Here is a 21482-nt window from a genome sequence, read left to right on the forward strand (position 1 = left end):
TCTGGATTTTCAATGTTTTGTGTTTGTATATATGTTTGTGACATTTTGGACCCGAATTCCATCTCACACCGGCACTCTGACCAACTACGAACAGAACACTCACGTAAAGTTCGTTTTCTTTTTATGTTAAATCTCATATTTTATTGTTAATTTTCGTTTTATTTTTATTTTAAATTGGTAATATTTATTTGAATTTTAGGGTTTCCTCAAGTTCGGTTTTGTCAGCTCGCTTAAGAGGATTTTCTTCTAATCGTTATTATCTTCCATTCGCCAACTCTTAACGTGAGTAAATCATAACCCCGTTTTAATTTTTCTTTCTTTTGGGAACATTATGTATAAACTCAATATTATTATTTCACAACCTTAAATACAATTCTATTATATGCGTTTACATGTAATTCTCAACTACTTGTTAGCATGTAAAGTGTTTATTTGTTTAATGTTTTATTGTTAGTAGCCTCATCCTCATCCTCATCCTCATTAGTAAGACTTACATCATCCTAGTAGCTTGACCTAGAGTCATGATGAACGGAACTATAATTTGTTATTGTTGCAATTTTATTGTTGTAGTTACGTTTCCGCATAAGAATTGGTTTTTATTATTATATTTATTAAATTGTGTTTTGCTCACCAACCTTGTGTTGATATATTATTTTCATAAATGTTGTAGGTACTTACTTGAGATAGGTGAAGACAAGCAAGTAGATGATACCTTTAGGATATCAACAAACTATTTTCATGATTTTTATTTTGAAGTTTGGTTATTTGGATAATGTTATTGTTTTGAATTTTGTGATGTGCTTTGATTATTTTAAATTTGATATATAGATATTGTCAAATTAACGTTGATAGTGTCTTACAAGCTATTGTGCAACCAAATTGAGTCCCAACATTTCTGCCATAGGTTGTGGTGTGACATTATATACCTAACACTTACTACACCCGATATCTTTTAAATAGTAGGATGTCTTAGTCAGTTTATGCATTCAACTTCATTTCACATGTGAAGGTTGCAATAAGATTGCTTAGATATCTCAAAAAGTGTCGTGCAAAAGGAAATTACTTAGTTCTAGTGGTAGTTTTGACTTAAAGGCATTCACTGATGTTGGGTTAACCTTGATGTTTCATGTCGAGTTACGGGTCAGAAAAATGGACTCTTAATATCTTGCATGGGTTTAATAGTTTGTAAAAGACTATGTCATGGGTTTGACCGAGTTCAGAGGAGAACATGGCTGAAAATGGATGTTGAATAGCTGCACGTTGAAAGTTAGTTGCTGTAAAGTAGGAGATTTATTTATACATGTGTTTAGTTTCTTTTATAAATAGGATGGCATAGTACGTAGTTTCTTCTTGTACTATCATTTTCTATATAATAGTTTGAGCATCTCAGAGAGTTCCAAAGTTTATTTTGTTTCTATGTACATACATACATACATACGTGAGTGTGTGTTGAGTTAATTTGGGGCCTGAACCAACATTTGGTATCAGAGCGAAAGGTTGAAGAAGGTGTTGCCGGTTTGAGAGTCGGTTTCGAGAAAGAACGTAGCCCTTGGCTGCGGGATGAATGCAGCAGCGGAAACCGAGCAAACAAAAGGTGAAAAAGGTTCGGAACAGTAGGTGTTGTTTCGGGTTGTTTAATTGCAGAAGACGGAGGCGTGAAGGTGTTTCTGTCAGACGTCGTTATGGTGGAAGTACCATTTGAGATGACGGCGTTGACCTGTTATAAAAATTTGTGTTACGTGGCTGTTAAGGTTGATTAAAGGAGTATGAAGATTGACTGCTACAACAGAAGAAAGAGACTGACGAAGAAGAAGAACCGGTGAAACACCGTAGGTGTGAGCCAAAGACTGATAGCTCACATCATAGAGGAAGACCGCTACCGGAAAGTGACTTCCGGTGGGAAAAAGAAAAGACCGCCGCCGAAAAGTGAGTTCCGGTGGGAAAAGGACAAGACTGTTAACCATATATGAAGAACTGAAGCTGTGAAGACCGAACAGTGTGACCGAGACCAAACCAGTTCATCTTGCCGGAATGAAAGACCGTAGACCGAAATTGTGAACCGAAGACCGAGGTGTTCACGTTAGAAAGGGAAAGGACTCATTCTGTATCTCACAAATGATCAGAAAGAGAAGATCGACGCCTCAACAATGAAACGAAAGGAAAGAAGCTTGTGCAGATAGGCAATAATAAAAGATATTAGAAAGAAGGTCGTGAAAGAATGAATTGTTTGTTTCTCATCCTGTTTAGAGGAAGAGAGAAATTAAGAAGGTAGCAAGCCACAAGAAAGAAAGAACGGAAGTCGATCAGTAAGAAAAAAATCGACAACCCAAAGAAAGAAAAACGAAAGTTAGCAAGTGATCGGACCAATGTGGTTCGGGTAGCTAGAACCATACGGGTGTGGCTCATAGCATGTAGCAAGACGGAACCTTTGTGGCTCAAATAACAAGTCAGCAAGGACAATATTTGAACTAAAGTAAGCAAGTGAGTTCGGATCAAGAAAGAATCGAGCAGCAACATTAGCAAGAACAAGCAAGTTCGGTACGATTTCATTGGAAAAAATAGCTAGCAAGTCCGCATCAAGATTATGGGGGTGAATGTTGGGTTAACCTTGATGTTTCAGGTCGAGTTACAGGTCAGAAAAATGGGCTCTTAATATCTTGCATGGGTTGAATAGTTTGTAGAAGACTATGTCATGGGTTTGACCGAGTTCAGAGGAGAACATGGCTGAAAATGGATGTTGAATAGCTGCACGTTGAAAGTTAGTTGCTATAAAGTAGGAGATTTATTTATGCATGTGTTTAGTTTCTTTTATAAATAGGATGGCATAGTACGTAGTTTCTTCTTGTACTATCATTTTCTATATAATAGTTTGAGCATCTCAGAGAGTTCCAAAGTTTATTTTGTTTCTACATACATACATACATACATACATACATACGTGAGTGTGTGTGTGTTGAGTTAATTTGGGGCCGGAACCAACAACTGATGCAAATTTGGGTAAGTTTTTAGCAACTATGTATTTCAGGATATAATTGTGTGTTCCGTTCCTTGATAATTCATTAATATCCTAGAAAAGTAAAAACAACCAACAATATCTAGGTCATCAGCTAAAGATGAGTATAGATCTCTCCTTAACCCGAAATGAATGGGGAGAGCAAACATTCCTTTTTTCATGCTTGGTACGATCATGAAAAACAGGATTAGAAGAAATAAGCATTGCGGTATTAGTATCACAGTCCAATTCCACTGGCAGTTTCGCATTAACTTGCAAATCCTTTAACAACTTTAACCACACAACATCACAACATGTGTACGAGATAAAGTTTTATATTGTGTGATAAAAGTTGTAAAGGTTGATTCTCTTGATCAACCGGTTGATAATTTTACCAAGGGGTGTTGCACTGTTAAAACAATGTTTGGAAAGGATTGGGATCAGCAAGATTGGTGGACAATCACATCATATCCCTGTTATTCAGCAAAGCAAATATCCGGTTTCCATTTCTCAATATTCACAGCCATCTATATAGTTTTTTCCTTTTTTGGGTTCATAGAAGCTGTGTATAAATTGGTGATTGTTTCCTCATTGTAAAATATAACTTTTGAATAACAATTCTCAATCAATTCTCTCTGAATATCATGGTATCAGAGCAGGATTGCTCATCATATACCCGTTAATTTCCAGCCTCGTCTCTGATAAATCCAAAACCGAGTCATCATGTCCGGAGACGGCAACTCAGGCTCGGATTTATCACTACAGCTTGCCAGTTTGTTACAAAATAGCCTCAATACCCAGCCTCAAAATCCAAAGCTTTCTGATAACCTCCAAATCAACCTCAAGCTCAACAGCCAGAACTACGGGCTATGGACCCGGATGATCCGAGTCGCTATAGGCGGAAGATCAAAAACTCTGTTATCACATCTGACCTCAGATCCACCTGATCAAAGCGATGAAAAATATGATAAATGGGAACAAGAAGACCTAATCGTTTTTTCATGGCTCATCCAAAACATTGAACCAGTACTCGCAGGCAACCTAACCGAGTACCGCACCGCAAAAACTTTGTGGGACGCTCTGGTGGTTACCTACAACAGTGGAAGAGACAAGATGCAAACCTTCAACCTTCATGTGAAGGCGAACGATATCAAGCAAAATAACAGTTCTCTTGAAGATTTCTGGATCGCGTTACAGGGGGTATGGGGAGAAATCGATAGAATCGATCCAAACCCCATGAAATGCCCAGAAGATATAAAAACATACTCAAAAATCAGGTCAGAACAAAAACTCTTTCAATTCTTAAACGCCCTAGACCGGAGATATGAACATATTAAAAGGGAAATACTCCGGTTGGAACCTCTTCCGTCGGCAGAAGCAGCATACGCCGCTGTTCGTAAGGAAGCTGCTCACCAGAATATTCTGGGAGCAACTAACGAAACACACGGCATTGCGGCGGGGTTGGTTGCCACCGAAACAGAAGGGTTAGGGCTCATAACCAAAGGGAACCGCCGGGGTGAAGGGAAGAGAACCGGACCGTCAGGTAAGGACAACAAAACCCACTTAAAATGTGACCATTGCGGTATGTCTAGACATACCAAAGATCAATGTTTTCGGATTGTCGGTTACCCGGAGTGGTGGTCCGACGGTCACAAGAAGCTCGCCAAAAACTCCGGATCAGAAAAAAGCAAGAGCCTCACCGCCGGTAACAAAGAAACTGTAGCTACTGGTTCTGGTGCTGATAAAGGAGCTGATCAGAAAATCACCACTGGTTTTGGTGGGATGGCGGCAGCTGCTCAAAGAGAAAGTGGGGAGGATATGTTTTCGATGTGCACAGGTACAAGGGATAAGAGAGAAGGTGTCTCAAAACCCTTCACTTATCCCTCACATAATTACATTTCCACCCTTAAAAAATCAAGTTCCACCGAAAACACAACCTTCATTTCTTTTATAGAGAAAAGTTTTAGAAATTGCAAAAAAGAACATAACATTAATGGTTATGCAAACATGGCTCAAAATTATAATATGATACCCGAACAATCATGGATATTTGATTGTGGAGCCACGGACACCATGACTTATGATTCAACAGATTTTGTCACATCGACAAACCCTACAAAATCATTTATAAACACGGCAAATGGGGAAAAAATGAGTTTCCAAAGCGGGGGAACTATTGAGATTTTACCAACACTTAAGCTCTCTAATTGTCTTTATGTTCCTGCCTTATCACATAAGCTCCTTTCGATAAGCCATGTAACAAAGGAGTTGAATTGCTCGGTTCTCATGCAACCCACATTTTGTATCCTACAGGATATCAGGACGGGAACGATCATTGGGCGTGGCACTGAAAGACAAGGGCTGTATTACGTGGATGAAGTGACTCAAAGTGGTACTGTAATGCTTTCCCATGGAACAGCTGAGCGTGAAGCCTGGCTATGGCATAGGAGATTGGGTCATCCATCCACTAGTTATTTACATGCCTTATTTCCTAAGTTATTTCCTTCAAATTGTAAGTCACATTGCGAAACTTGCGTATTAGCCAAGAGTCATCGAAAAACATTTAAACCAAATAATACAAGGGCCGACTTACCCTTTTCATTGATTCATTCAGATGTATGGGGTCCTGCCCCAATTATTGGGGGACAGAACTTTCGTTTTTTTGTGATATTTGTGGATGATTGCACACGCATGACCTGGGTGTATTTGTTAAAAAATAAATCCGAAGTTCTTGATAAATTTATCATCTTTTACACCTTGGTCCAAACCCAGTTTAAAAAAAATATTCAGATCTTTAGATCTGATAACGGAGGAGAATTTGTTAACTCTGAGATGAAATTTTTTTTTCAAACAAAAGGGATCATCCATCAAACCACTTGTCCCTATACTCCAGAACAAAATGGGGTTGCGGAGAGAAAAAACCGCATCCTACTAGAAATAACTCGGGCTCTTTTGATAGAATCCCAAACTCCAAAATTTTTTTGGCCCGACGCCCTTGCCACCGCTGCATATCTTATTAACCGACTTCCAACTCAAATTTTAAAAACAAAAACTCCATTGCAAGTCCTTACAGAATACACCAAACCTCCTTCCATTCTTACTCTTGAACCCCGAATCTTTGGGTGCACTGTCTTTGTTCACATACCAAAATCCAACAGAGATAAACTTGATCCGTGTGCTGAGAAATGTGTCTTTGTTGGATATGGAATAAACCAAAAAGGATATCGATGCTACAATCCAAAAACCCAACACATGTTCACCACTATGAACTGTGATTTCCTTGAAACCAAGTACTATTTTGCCACCCAAAACAGTGGTCAGGGGGAGAGAGAATGTCTAGACACACTGAGGTGGTTGAGGTATACTACATATGAGGAAGGAAAGAGTCAAAGTGCCACACAGCCTGGAGAAAGTATCAGTGCCCCCCAAGGAGCGTCTCCCAACCCGATACCCGAGGTAAGTACTCACTCTTCTATGGAAACCACTAATGATGCACCGAGACAGGGGGAGAATGAAGCACCGAGACAGGGGGAGAATGAACAAGAGGAGGTGGTTGCTCAAGAAGATGTATTAGTAGAGCAAATTGAACAGGTGCAAGAACCATAAAATCTTCCCACACAAGAAGACACGACTGCTAGATATGTACTACCACCAAGAGCAAATAGAGGTGTTCCACCAAAAAGGTATTCTCCTGAAAAGAAGCCCAGAGAATGTAGATATCCGATGGCTAACATAGCCAAAGGAAAGCTATCTCAGGAAGCTGAGGCATTTACTTCATCTCTATACTCTGAGGAAATCCCTACTAATGTAGTACAAGCCTTGAAATCAAAACAGTGGAAATATGCAATGGAAGAAGAAATGAAAGCTCTAATAAAAAATAATACATGGGAAAAATGTGTTTTGCCTTCGGGAAAGAAAACTGTTGGGTGCAGATGGATCTTCACAATTAAATACAAGCCGGATGGATCAATCGAAAGATACAAAGCAAGATTAGTAGCTAAAGGCTATACACAAACATATGGAATAGATTATTCTGAAACTTTTTCTCCTGTTGCAAAGATCAATACAATTAGGGTTCTTTTCTCCATTGCAGCAAATAAAGGATGGCCCCTACACCAATTTGATGTAAAAAATGCTTTTTTACACGGGGAACTGAAGGAAGAAGTCTATATGGAAGCTCCACATGGTTTCTCCGATCAGTTTGGAGAAAAGGAAGTATGTCTTCTCAAGAAATCCCTTTATGGATTAAAACAGTCTCCCAGAGCGTGGTTTGGTAGGTTCACCTTAGCTATGAAGAATTATGGATTCGTGCAAAGTAACTCAGACCACACTTTGTTTCTCAAACGTAGAGGTAACCTCATAACATGCCTTATAATCTACGTTGATGACATGATCATTTCGGGAAATGATGAAGAGGAAATAACGAAGCTGAAGAAGAACTTGTTCACAGAATTTGAAATGAAAGACCTAGGGAGACTTAAATACTTCCTTGGTATTGAAGTTCTAAGATCCAAACAAGGGATCTTCATGCACCAGAAAAAGTATGTCCTCGATTTACTAGCAGAAATTGGTATGGTCGACTGTAAACCAACAGACACTCCAATGATTGTAAATCAAAAGCTCTACATGGAGGAAAAAGCAGACTTAGCCGATAAAGAAAGATACCAACGAATGGTAGGAAAACTGATATACCTCTCACACACCCGACCTGATATAGCATACGCTGTGGGGGTGGTAAGTCAGTTTATGCATCAACCTCAAAAGATTCACTTGGAAGCAGTCTTGAGAATTATAAAATACCTCAAGGGAACGGCAGGGCATGGAGTCTTATTCAAACCAAATGGGCATCTAGAAACTCAGTTATATACAGATGCAGATTGGGCAGGAGATAAAGGCGACCGAAAATCCACGTCAGGTTACTTTACTCTAGTCGGTGGAAATCTTGTTACATGGAGAAGCAAGAAACAAAAAGTGGTGGCCCTTTCAAGTGCAGAAGCTGAATTTCGAGGAATTGCTAGAGGGGTACCTGAAATTTTGTGGATACGAAGACTTCTAACAGAAATAGGATATCCACCACAAGAAACTAGCAAGGTCATGAGTGATAATAAAGCTGCTATTCAGATTTCAGAGAATCCAGTACAACATGATCGAACAAAACACATAGAAGTAGATCGACACTTCATCAAAGAAAAGCTAGAAGCTGAAGTTATCATACTTCCATTTGTTCGGTCAGAAGACCAACTTGCTGATATTCTAACCAAAGCTGTTAATGAAGGTGTCCTACGCAAGTGTCTGAGCAAGTTGAATTTTGGAAATCCCACTATTCAACTTGAGGGGGAGTGTTAAAACAATGTTTGGAAAGGATTGGGATCAGCAAGATTGGTGGACAATCACATCATATCCCTGTTATTCAGCAAAGCAAATATCCGGTTTCCATTTCTCAATATTCACAGCCATCTATATAGTTTTTTCCTTTTTTGGGTTCATAGAAGCTGTGTATAAATTGGTGATTGTTTCCTCATTGTAAAATATAACTTTTGAATAACAATTCTCAATCAATTCTCTCTGAATATCATGCACAACATGACTATCCGTGTGATAAGCTTGGTTCGGTAGATGCTTGTGCGAGTTGAACCGAAAGGGGGTGTTGAAAGGTTAGTAATAAAAATTTGGTTCAGCCTCTGCTACAAAAGATTAAGTTCTGTTTTATTTGTTATGGTTTAGTTAAGTATGTTTATTAATTCTGATTTGTGTTTTTTAAATGCATATTCTTCTAAATTGGAGGGAGCAAGAGTCTTTTATAAAATTTGGGAAGGGATTTGCTGCAAATAATAGAGGGACTAGGAGAGGCGATTTACTAAAGACGAATGGCTAGAAGTATCAAGCGATGTATGTTATGAAGAAGATGAAAGTAGATGCTATAGTAGATAAGTTCTTAAAAAAATTTGAAATCCATGGATTTAGATAAAAGAAGGTCTGTATAAATAACTTTATACTTCAAAATTAGTAGAATATTAATCGTTCTTGTATGGTGAACTGGATGATGAGATATATATGAAGCAACAAAAGCATACGCTACTTTCATGCATGACCTAAATTAATTTCACCAAATTCTGTCATGTGTGATAGTGTTGCTACATTGGCAAATGCCTATATCCAAGTGTACAATGGTAATCATCAAGACCTTGAGTGTTAGACATAACAAGATCAACGAATTCATTGTGCATAGTGTGACATATGTTGAGTTTCATTGTGCATAGTGTGACATATGTTGAGTTTTGCACACAAAACATAATCTAGTCAATGATATAACTTAAAGGATATGGGGAGACACGCAGTGTACAAGTCGGTTGTTAGGATGGGATAAAAGGTTCATATAACCAAATGAAAATCTCGGTTCACACGACAATGAAAAGCCTAGCATAACACGATACTTGGTTTGAATTGTAGAATCTCGTGAACCATCATGTTTGTAACGCAAGTTGTGCTTAAAGTCAACGTATGAAGATTTAAAATTTAAATAGTTTTATTTAAAGTTTGAAAATCAATCTATTCATTTAAGTGCCATAGAAATAAATTTATTCATTCTTCGTAACAGATATTTTGTATGTTTCATCACCTTTATATTAAATTTGCTCGTTAAGATTTTGGTCCTCCCAAGTGTTGATATGGTTTTGTTGAGTTCGATCTTCAAATAAAAGTTGAAGTACATAAACCAGAAACCAAGAATATTCATTTCAATAAATGCGTGATTTATCTATCAAACAAAAAGCTCATAAGACGCAAATAGAGTTTTGGACCACAAGATATTCTTGATAATTATTACCATGAAAGATCAACATGAATAAAAGCTAGATTATTCCGTTTTGTCCTTTGTACTCAACTTATGAAGATATAGTAAATACAAACGTTTTTGGTTACCATTTATTTTATACATTTTATATAATTTACTATAAAACGATTACAATAAAGTGGCAGGTAAACGGGCAACAAGCTGCGCCGCAACCCCCTTTTGAATAGCAAAGTCAATCCTGCTAAAAACGAAGCTTTGGGACCTAGAAGCTGAAGAAGTTCCGTGTATGACGCGCTGAACCCTGCTCAAAAATTTCACAGCCTCTGGAGCCAGAAAACCAAATGTATCAAAGGCAAATGGTAGAAAGACATGTTGATTATCTAAACAAGTTTTCTCGTGTTTAACAACTTTGTCCGACTCAGCCTTCAACGCAGCCTGACCCACAACAAACCTACGGTCCCTAAGCCCAAAATTTGATACATTTGGTTTAACTTTGTAAACAATTATATGTCCAAAGAACTGGCCACTTGTAGAGATTCGAAGCGTGAATTATCATTAGATAGAATATCCTCCATTCCTCCGGCTTTACAGGCTTAGCTGAGTAATCTGCTCGAATCTTACATGATTGCTTTCGAAACACGCTAGCCAAGTAAGGACACATGTAAGAAACAATCATGCGTCTAGACCAACTATACCGTTCACTTACAAAATTTTGATATGTATCATGTGAAACACACTTTAATAGTTAAAATTGCGAAACAAGTATATAGTTATTTGAGATTTTCTATATTAAAAACACACTTTCTTCATGCAAACATGCATACTGTCATATTGAAGAGAGAAAATCATCAGTGTTCAATTTATGTGCCAAAAACCAGGTTTTATTAGGTTAACTATAAAAAAAATCTAATAGCATCCGATTTATACTTGCTAACAAACCATATGTTAAGTGTCCAACTTTTGGTTGAAGATTATATATGGACCCCCGTCAGTACCCTCACTTGTTTTTTTTCTCAGTAGTGTAAATTTGTGTGTTTTCGTCCAAAATTTTTATATGTAGTATGAATTTACCCTTTTTTTCGTCCAAATCATGTCAAACAAGTCTAAACAATGCATGTACATCCGAGTTATATATATTTAGTTGTTGAACAAAGTAGTCTTCTCCACATACATTAACGCCGCCATTGTATGCAATGTTGAGTTTAAAATATGTTTGATACATACAATATTCTCATGCATTCATAAAATATATGTGAAGCAGCCAACACTGCATATAATTTTAACACTTGTTTATTTTACCACATATCCTGAAAATCATATGCAACATTAATCCCATGTAATGCAAGATTTACACCGTATTTCATTAATTTTTATATTTTGGATATAAACATATCTCGTGTAACATAAAACAATGTACGAAGGGAAACATGAACGAACACCTTATTCCAATATCAGTACGAATAATCCAGCCAAAGTTGGGAGTTAAAGTTAAAAGGGATACTTTAGTATATTTGATAAATTCTTCTTTCGTATAGTCACATTCATAAGGGTTCTTCAACTTTTAGTTCGATGAGCATCCAACTCTTCTTTGATTGGAACGCATCAAGGTAATATGCACTTTAAATCTTAAGTAATATACGGTCTTACATGTGAGAACAAAGTATGTTCTAAATTAAATTGTAGATAATTAGTGTTTTACCCAGCGCAACGCGCCGAATAGGTCGGAAAAACACAAGCGTTGTCAGTCCCGAGTGTTGAGGCGTTAATTTTACGTGAATTCGATCGATTTCAATTACATGCGTTAAATTATAATGCCGGAACTAAAACAAAAAAAAAATATGAAAATTGAGATGGACCAAACGGGTGACATTGGTTGGTAAAACTTGGGAGTTGGTAAAACCCGAGCACTGTCAATCCCAGACGTTGAGGCGGTGAGTCTAGGTAAATCCTATAAAACATAGTCGTTACATTTGGTCGGTATCATCTATGTTTGTTAAGCTTCGTCATATTTAAAAAAATAAACAAATAAAACATGATTAAAAAAACCTAATACAACAATCAATACATGGATAACTAAAAAAGAAAAGAAAAGAAAAGAAAAGAGTAGAAAAGTTGCTACATAAAGGAGACTTGAACTTGGGCTTACAATGGGGACAAGACTTAGTAAGCTTTCCATCAACCATCAAACCGACTTAACAATTTAAAATATTCTTGAAAATAATTATATAAATAGTCTAAGTCATAACCTTAAAGCTTTGTGACACCAAAGTTCTCAATTATACTAATTTATAATTGGGTCATGCGCTTGTGCGCTATATACTTTTTAGGAATTACCAGCCTTCTATTATACACCATAGAGACATAGAGATGTTTATTTTTTCAGAGGTAAAATGTATGCAATCTGCGAACCACATCTGCAGACATCTGTAGCAGAAAGAAGACTGTTTGTTTTTAATGTTTGCAGAATGCTAAAATCAAACATAAAATTTTTTAAATAAGCTGAAATTTAAATAAAAAAGTCCTTCAACATCGAAATTTAAATAATAGTCAAATAACACTGAAATAATATTTGTAAAACCACAATAACAATTTTTTTAAATCACTTGTTCCGTACTTTGCATAAACAATGTTATTTGATAGATGTTGTGTTAGTGCACGGCTTTGGTGTCCGTAGCAATCGAATAAGTTATAGATAATCTAATATGTGTATTTAATGAATATTTATTGTGAATGAGCTTCGGCCTATAAATAGGTAGCTCATGTCATAATTTAGAGGGTGTGAGAGATGTAGATCTAAGTTTTTATTCTCTTCATAAGTTATTTCTCTCCATATTGTATTTATTCTATTTATTAATAAAATAATATTTAACGTAATCGTATGATTGATGTATCGTATTTGCGGCTAGATCCGAGCTCTATGACGTTTCAATAATTGGTATCAGAGCAAGTTGCTGCTCTGGATGCACCAATAATTAGGTATTGAATCTGGTCAAAATCGTGTTCTTCGTGTTCATCGGGTTTTGGTCAGATCAGGATTAATTTACTGTGTTATTGGCGGATTTGTTGGTGAATTCGTGTTTATTAATGGAAAACGAAGCTTCCTGTGTAATTTGGTGTAAGTTATGGTGTATTGAAGGATCTGCCATGGAAGAGCATGGTCACGGATTGATCAGATTTGGATCAATTCAGTGATTGTTAAGTTAAATGATTATGATTCGTGATCGGTATGAAAATCCGAGTGTTCGGGTAGGGCTGTCTCGCGATACCTTCTACAGCTTGACCCGCAGCAGTACATTGACCAACTCCAGGTCCAATAGAAGCAAGCCCTACAGCCAATCCAGCAGCAATAACGGAAGCGGCAGAAATCAATGGTTTTTCGTGATATATTATGGTGTTTTGATGAATCTGCCATGGATGAAGTTCAAAAATGCAGATTCCGGCCAGATCTATGTTTTTCCGGCGAGATAACTGATTTTTCCGGTGAGATGCGTTTTTCCGGCGAACAATTCAGATCCAACAACCTGATTTGTTATGTTACTGTAGCTAATTCGTTAAGGGAGTTTAACGAATCTGCTGTAGCTATTTCGTTACGAGAATTTAACGAATTAAGTTAATTCGTTAAGGTAATTCGTTAAGGTAAATGTAACGATTAAGGTAATTCGTGAAGCTAATTCGTTAAATTAAAGATAACGAATTAAGGCAATTCGTTAAGTTAAGAGTATAACGAATTAAGGTATGACGAAGTGGAAATCTTAACGAATTGAAGGCCATTATAACGAATGAGGATTGTTATGACGAATTAGAGTTGGTAATTTATAACGAACTGATTGGTTAACGAATGGAGAGCACGAACTAAGTTAACGAATGGAGTGGATATATATAACGAATGGAGTGGATATTTATAACGAATGGAGGGGTGATTCGTTAAAAAAAAGAGTTATTTGGTGGGAAAAATTATTTTGCGTGAATTTTTTCCTGAATACTCCTCGTAAGTGAGATTTCATTCTTAAAAATTTTGGCGAAAATATTTATTTTTCGATAATTTTCGGTGAATTTTTAGCGGGAAAATCGGAAAAATTTTTCTTAACCGAAATTTTTTGGGATATTCCTAATATATTGGGTACTCATCTCTCAAATTTTGATAATATATTTTCCGGCTGACTGTTTACGAGTTTCGGCTGGCCGAGGGGGAGACCAAGTGTAATTTAAGGAGGAGTTTGTTTTGTGAACTTTGAAGATTATTCAAGACCTTGCTGAATTTGTCAAGAAAAGGGGGAGATAAAACTTTCATAGAGTTTATTTAGCTTGCATCTTCCTAGATTTGCAAGGTTTCTTGAAAAATTACTGCAATTCGGGTGATAATTCATGCTTGCAAAGCTATGGTTGACTAAGTTCAAGACTCCAGTTGTTCTTCGATTGGTAATTGATTTGTTCAAGATTGAAACCTGACTATGTGTGATACGAGTGTCTGTTCGTTTACTTCTTTCTGAGGGACTTTGATCCTGACTATGTTGGCTACGAGTATACGACGGATTACTTCTGTTGAGGGAGACGATTCTCGAACGGGTTGATCTTATTGAAGAATATACGAGTCGTGTCATTAGATTGAAGAATTTGATCGTTCTGAATTTATTAGTGGAGGTTGGAACTCTGAATCATATGGCCAAACATTAGTGCATCTTTGCAAATGAGATGTGGAAGAGCTTCAAAGAGTATATTTGGGATACACATTATCAAGAGAGGGAAAACTGAAGTGAAAGATGTTTAATGATCGGGTTTTTCATGAAGACGTGTGATGAGGTTAAACGTAAAGATATGTTTTTCTTTACCGGTGCTGACGGATAGCTGATGACTTGTTGCCGATTGTTGAAAGATTGAACCATATCATACGTTAATGGATGATCAGGATGATCTCCAAGAGTTGCTCACTTTGAGGGGGTGATCTGATATGAGAAGCTACAAGTTGTTGGTTTGCTGAAAAGATTTAAAGATTGTCTGTCTGCACAAGCCCGAGAATCATCAGTCTAGGGGAGTCTGTTAGTGCACAGTTTTTGACTGGTGATTTGCAGTTAAAGTATTCAAGAGTAAAGTATTCGATAGCTACGGAAAAGGGGGTGTCTGTTAGTGCACGGTTTTGGTGTTCGTAGCAATCGAATTAGTTATAGATAGTCTAGTCTGTGTATTTAATGTATATTTATTGTGAATGAGCTTCGAGCGATAAATAGGTAGCTTATGTCATAATTTAGAGCGTGTGAGAGATGCAGATCTAAGTTATTATTCTCTCCATAAGTTATTTCTCTCCATACTATATTTAGTCTATTTATCAATAAAATAATATTTAAAGTAATCATAGGATTGATGTATCGTATTTGCTGCTAGATCCGAGCTCTATGACGTTTCAATATGTTGTGATTAAAACAATGTTAAAGGTGAATTGTGAAAGTTGAGAATAATTCCTATTATGTATTTATTCTTTCTTTTGCTAACATAAAAAATATACAACAAAGATAAAAATACAAAGAAACTTGCTTTAGGGTGAAATATTATATTTAAAAAGATTATTAGATGTCAACAAAACCCAGCCCAATTCATCATATTTTAAAGCCTAACGCCTTGTTCTTGAGTTTTTTAACCAACGAAAGAAAAGGAAAGGAGAGGGAAGGATAAGAAAGGGAAGGAAATTTTTTTTAATTAGGTGTGTTCTTGAGTTGGAAGGAAATTAAAGGGAATGAAAGGATAACTATGTTAAAAAATAGTTATCCTTAGTAATCATCCCATTTTTTGGAGGATAACTTATTGGAAAAATACATTAATATAATCCCTTCTAACTTCTCCTACTCCTTTCCTTTCCATCCTAAAATAAACTCAAGAACACCTATTTTTTAACTATCCTTACTTTTCCTTTCCTTTCTCTCCTTTAAAAAAACTCAAGAACAGAGCGTAATTGTCTAATCCTATAATCCGATGTTCATTCTTGTTAAATCTCATAACATTATTTCTTTAGAAGAAACATACATAACCATTTGTAATATGGAGAGACCACATCTATAGATTGCTAAAATAAATGCTAGCATCTGTAATTTGCTAAAATAAACTGGTGATGATGTACGAACTGTGATAGTGGGTGGTGGTGGGTGTTGCGTGGTGGTGGTGGATGGTGGCGGCGGAGGTTGGTGGACGATGGTGGTATACGGTGGTGTCAGCAGACAGTGGTTGTGGGTGGTGGACGGTGGTGATGGCGGACGTTGGGTGATGGTGGTGCTGATAATGATAGTGGTGGTGGATGGTGGAAATGGAAGAAGACGGTGGTGGTTGGTAGTGGTGGTAGAAGGCGGTGGTGGACAGTGGTGTTGGACGATGGTAGCGGCGGACTGTGGTGGTGGCAGACGGTGGGTGGTGGGGTGGGAGGTGGTGGTGGCGAACAATGGGTGGCGGCGGTGGTGGTAACCGATGGAGGATGGTGGTGGAGGTGAAAGGTGGGTGGTGGTGATGGTGGACAGTGGGTGTTGGTAGGGTGTGGTGTTTTAACCTTATGAAGACCTTATAAGATCTTAGAAGTGGATGGAACAAGGCTGTACTAAGAAGAGCTTACGCATACGTTTTTTAATGAAACGCATTCAAGAAAACAAACAGTCTGCAGATGGTAATGTCTGCGCGTGATCTGCATGGCACAGACAAAAGAGGTTGCGTAGACCTTTTTTAGAAAAACAAACAGCACCATAGAGCATGTTTGAGATTGAGTTTTAAAACAACAAAATTTTAACTTATTGGCTTTTTCAAAAAGTCATTTTAAAAAGTTAAGATTTGTGCCTTTTAGAAAGCATCTTTTTAACTCTTTCAAAAAACTAAAATAAAAAAGAGTTTTGTGATTGCCAAACACTTTTTGAACTTCGTGTAAAAAAAACCCAATAAATTAATAAATTGGTTTCAAACTCAATCCCAAAGCCTTTCATAGACTAAACTTTTCTTGCTATACACCTTAAAAGCTCATTTTATGTGGTGTACACATGAAACATTTAAAAAGTATATATAATATTTTCATTAATTTCAACATTAATTATTATATATAATTAATGTTATTAATGTAATTATATATATGGTTTTTTAGCGGGAAATGTTCAAGCCAAACTCTGAAGTTAATGTAGATCATGTTAATACAATACAGACTAGTCAGAGTTGTGCAACGGGGCTCTCCAAATTTTGTGATTACAGTGACATAACACATTAACACACAAGAAAGTTGTCGTTCCAAAAAGAAAAGTAATTAGTTTATGATAATTTTGAAGAGATCGAGCTTCATAAAAGCTTAGAAGTTTCTAAAATAAAGCGAAGGAGGTTTTTTCTATGTAGGGATGACAAAATAAACCCGCAACTGGTGGGTATATTCGAAAACTAAAACATACGAGACGGATATATTTGAAATCCGACATGTATGGGATGAGGTTTAAACATTTTCACGGGCATGAGACGAGTATGGGGTTAGGTGACGCCAAACCAATTACCCAAAACCACATACCCGTTTACTCGATCCATAAACTAGAATGATATATCCAAAAGTAGTTGGTTCCTAAAATGGATTTCACAACTTGTTCGGATCAATCTGTATAACTAGTGAGCGAAAACACTAGAAATACTCGGATCTCGGTTCTTAGTTTTAAAAGTCAAAAGCAGAGAAAAGGATAAAGTTAGAGAGAGAAAGTATTAAAAGTGACTGGTGGAGCACGAGGTGAATAGTGTTCTTTTTATAGGGACCCCATGCTCCCTAGGGTTTATTTCACGGGCCTAACTTCGGCTTGCCCAATGGGCTTACAAGATAAAATAAACGTACCGAGTATGAAATAAAACGATTACATGCAAACCAAAATACATACACAATCCTAACAGTATTATTAGCTCTACAACCTCCCTCTAGGATTAAGTATGTCGAGGCACTTTCATCAAGTTATTTGCTTCTTTCTTACGAACTGAAGTGAAATAGTTACCTTAGTCCAAATGTCTGAACGAGCAGCCCTTAATGAACCAACGATTTCTCAAGGCTTTATTTATGAAGTCAGTGAATGCTATGATGGTTTCTTCAAATATTTCCAGAGGATTAACTCTTAAAAGGGTGGAGGATCCTGATACGTCTTGATAAGGTCCCCTTTGTTGAACCAGATCAACTTAATCTTCTCGAAGAATGATATTCCATTTCATCGCCTTTATCACAACTTCAGCTATTGGTGTGTCAAATACCTAATCTCTGAATTCTTTTAGAATGTTGTTTAGAAAACTTCATATTAAGATTAGAACTTTGTAATTTGTAACATGGCTTCTAGTTCAACTGCTCCTAATTAGTTCTTTGCGAAAAGCGACACTTGATTTTCTTTTGTAATCTTTCTCTTATCATCTTCCATCTCGAATTCTAAAGGTTTTTTAAAATCTGATGGATCCACAGTTTCAGTGGACTTGAACAATTCTTCATTTTCTTGACTAGAAGGGCCAGTTACTTCGATCATATTTTCTTTATTTCTGCGTAGGATCGACATCAGTAGATCTAGGAACATCAGATGCGGGAGTGTTGACATCTAATATTCCATTTGTTGACTCACTTGAGCGGAATGATTTCGTTCCTATGCGTCTCGACGGATCTTCAGATATAATAAAATCATCTTTAGATTCAACCATCAACTTTTCTCGACTTCTCGTTCTCATTTTCTTTTGCATGTTCCACCATATGCAATATCAGTCTTTTCACATAGAGGTTTGTTCTTTATTTAACTAAAGGGGAAAATGAATATGGGGTTGTTAAGCATATAACCTTACATGCGAAACCATCAAAACTACGTAGTTTTGATTAAGAGTTTCCAAAAAAATTGATTCTAATCTTCTATTGTTTATAATTCATTACATCCATTAATATTACATCCCTAATTCTGAATAATCATCCTCAAAAGAATTATCTCCGACATCATTGATCATAAAAATCAACATGTTTTTTCAGAAAATATATATATATATATATATATGTACCGTAATTCAAAAGTTTAAATCATGGTTGTTACTGAGCTAATGGAACTAAATTTTCTATATTAATCAAAGCACACTATTAATTTGTTTTTGCATTTTTATGCTTTCAGTAAATTGATATTAAAAGAATTCATCTTAAAAACTAACTGTGAAGATATGACTTTAGCATTTTCTTTTCCTCTTGTTAAAAGTAATTAATAAACAAAAAAACATAATCTAAATCGATGAATTCTAGTCCAAATAATTCATAACTTAAAAAGGAAAAACATAGTTTAATCTTTCATGGCAGTATTAATAACAAAAACAACATTTTCGGATATGAAGACATGATGGGATGTAATATTAATGGAAGGAAACACGCATTTAAAATAATAGAATCAATATTTTTGGAAACTCTTAATCAAAACTACGTAATTTTGATGGTTTAGCATGTAAGGTTAAAACTACGTAATTTTGATGGTTTAGCATGTAAGGTTATATGCTTAACAGCTCCATATTCACTTTCCCACTAACTAAATGGTCAACTACACAATACTTGAAAAGAAATAACATGCGTTTGTAGACCCTCCTTTTAGGTCAAAGAAATGTTATGTTTTCAAAAACACAATTGGATTCAAAAAATTGCACTTCAGGTTTTTGAACTTTGAAAAATTAGCATCACTGATATCTCAAGATCATAAAGTCTTTAAAATCCTAGTATTAATATTTAAAAGTAAAATAAAGTTAAAAATATTTACAAATTTTATTAAAAGAATATTAAAAATAGATTCTTTTTACATTTTAAAACCTTTTCATTCAAAGAAAGTATTAGGACACAATATTTTTTGAGTTTTCTTTATAAGGATATAATAATAAACGTATACCATACATATACTTGCGAGACAGATCGCAACATAAGATCATATTGATTGAAATGCCATTCGCATCATATCTTTTTCAGCTGTTATTACCACTCTAAGACGAATATATATTGATCCACTTTTAAAACATAATATATGATTTCAGAACCTTATGATACTAATTAAGTTAAAAGAGTTAAGTGTCATTTTAGTACCTATGTTTTGAACAACCACGCAACTTTAGTACCTTTTTTGATTTTTTCGCAACTGGCTACCTCACTTTTCTAGAATTTGCTATTTTAGTAATTTTTTCTAACTCCGTCTATGTTTGTCCGTTAAGTCAAGGGCACTTTAGTAACTATGTTTTTTCCTTTTAATAAAATTCCACCTTAAGGGGTTTCCTTTCAAAAAGTCAAAATCACAAAGCAAGTTTGAAGCTTTGATCAAACCCTAAACCTAAATCCCAATCAATCCAATCCTTGCAAATCCTCTAAATTCATCAACAACCATCCACCCTTCGCCCGTAAACTACCATTAATGACCATCCTTGCATGCTCCGCTGCTCTCCAGCCACCAGGGATGGACGCCGTTGTAAACGAAGCACCAGAAGAAATACGCTTACAACTTTGTCGGAATTTGCAATATTGAAGCTTCCAATGCCGGCGTGTCTCAGAAAACAAGATTGTACGCCGGTGTAAAGAAGTTGCATACATTTTCCGGTGAAAACTTGTGAGGCTTTGAGAGCATTTGGATCTAAGTTCAACTGCTGATTTCTTGCCGGACTGGGAAAAGAGGGAAGACGGTAACGACGGCAGGCGACGATGGTGACTGGTGGCGGTTCAGGACGGAGATAGGGTGAAAATGGTGGCTGGTAGCGGTGTAGAGAGATGGGGTTGGTGGCTGGTGGCGGTGTAGAGATGTAAGGCCCCGTTTCCGGTGCCTCACTTTAACGTTGGATTTACTCATAAACACAATTCTAAATATCAGAGTTAATTAAAAACTTTCACGGAAACGTTAACTTTAATCATTCGGTACAAAACATTAATATTTTCTTTAAAACCATAATATAAAACATTATATTTAAAACATCATTTCTTTCATCTTTAGATGCCAGCCGTTCAAACCATGCACGTGCCATCCTCATGCTACCTCTTCAGCCTGATCATCTGCATGCATACTAAAAGTCAGCTACGCTGAGTGAGTTCTAGTTAATCAGGCGACATACAACACATACGTATATCACACGTACATACATATCCGAAGATACATACCCATACTTAATCAATTACCCTACATACATACATACATACATACATACATACATACATATCACTAACCTCAGTCTACCGAGAGTACGTTCATAGTCCGCCGTCTATACCTGTACTCAAGGTCATGAACACGTAAAAGGTCCGCAGTCCTTACCTATGTTCACCAAATTATGGTACGTGCAAGGTCCGCAGTCCTTCCCTATACCATCGTATATTAACAACACGTGCAAGGTCCTCAGTCCTTTCGTATGTTGCAACCTAAACCATAGCACGTACGAAGTTTGCAGTCCTCCCCTATGCTACCACAACACAAATACAGCACGTATAAGGTCCACAGTCCTTTCATATGCTGGAGCCTATTTACAATACGTATAAGGTCCACAATCCTTATCTACTTTGACGTCTATTATTTATAATACGTATAAGGCCCACCGTCCTTATATACGTTCACATCTATCATCGATATCACGTATAAGGCCCGCAGTCCTTAACTACGTTCCCATCTAACATCTATAACACGTATAAGGCCCGAAGTCCTTAACTACGTTCCCATCTAACATCTATAACACGTATAAGGCCCGCAG

At 36.5% G+C, this 21482-nt stretch overlaps 1 protein-coding gene across 1 annotated transcript; it reads left to right on the top strand.

Moving 5' to 3' along the window:
- Positions 1 to 3715: 3715 nt before the first annotated feature.
- On the top strand, positions 3716 to 6598 carry LOC143538382 (uncharacterized). The gene has a single exon (XM_077031954.1). It carries the CDS (start codon positions 3716 to 3718, stop codon positions 6596 to 6598), a length of 2883 nt encoding a protein of 960 aa, XP_076888069.1.
- The last annotated feature ends 14884 nt before the right edge of the window (positions 6599 to 21482 follow it).

This window comes from Bidens hawaiensis, unplaced genomic scaffold (assembly GCF_021521415.1).
Source record: "Bidens hawaiensis isolate Kalapana, Puna unplaced genomic scaffold, B.hawaiensis_p1.1 tig00011614_1, whole genome shotgun sequence".
NCBI lineage: Eukaryota > Viridiplantae > Streptophyta > Magnoliopsida > Asterales > Asteraceae > Bidens > Bidens hawaiensis.

Coding starts and splice junctions, on each gene's coding strand:
- LOC143538382 (XM_077031954.1), top strand. CDS start 3,716: ATGTCCGGAGACGGCAACTCAGGCTCGGATTTATCACTACAGCTTGCC.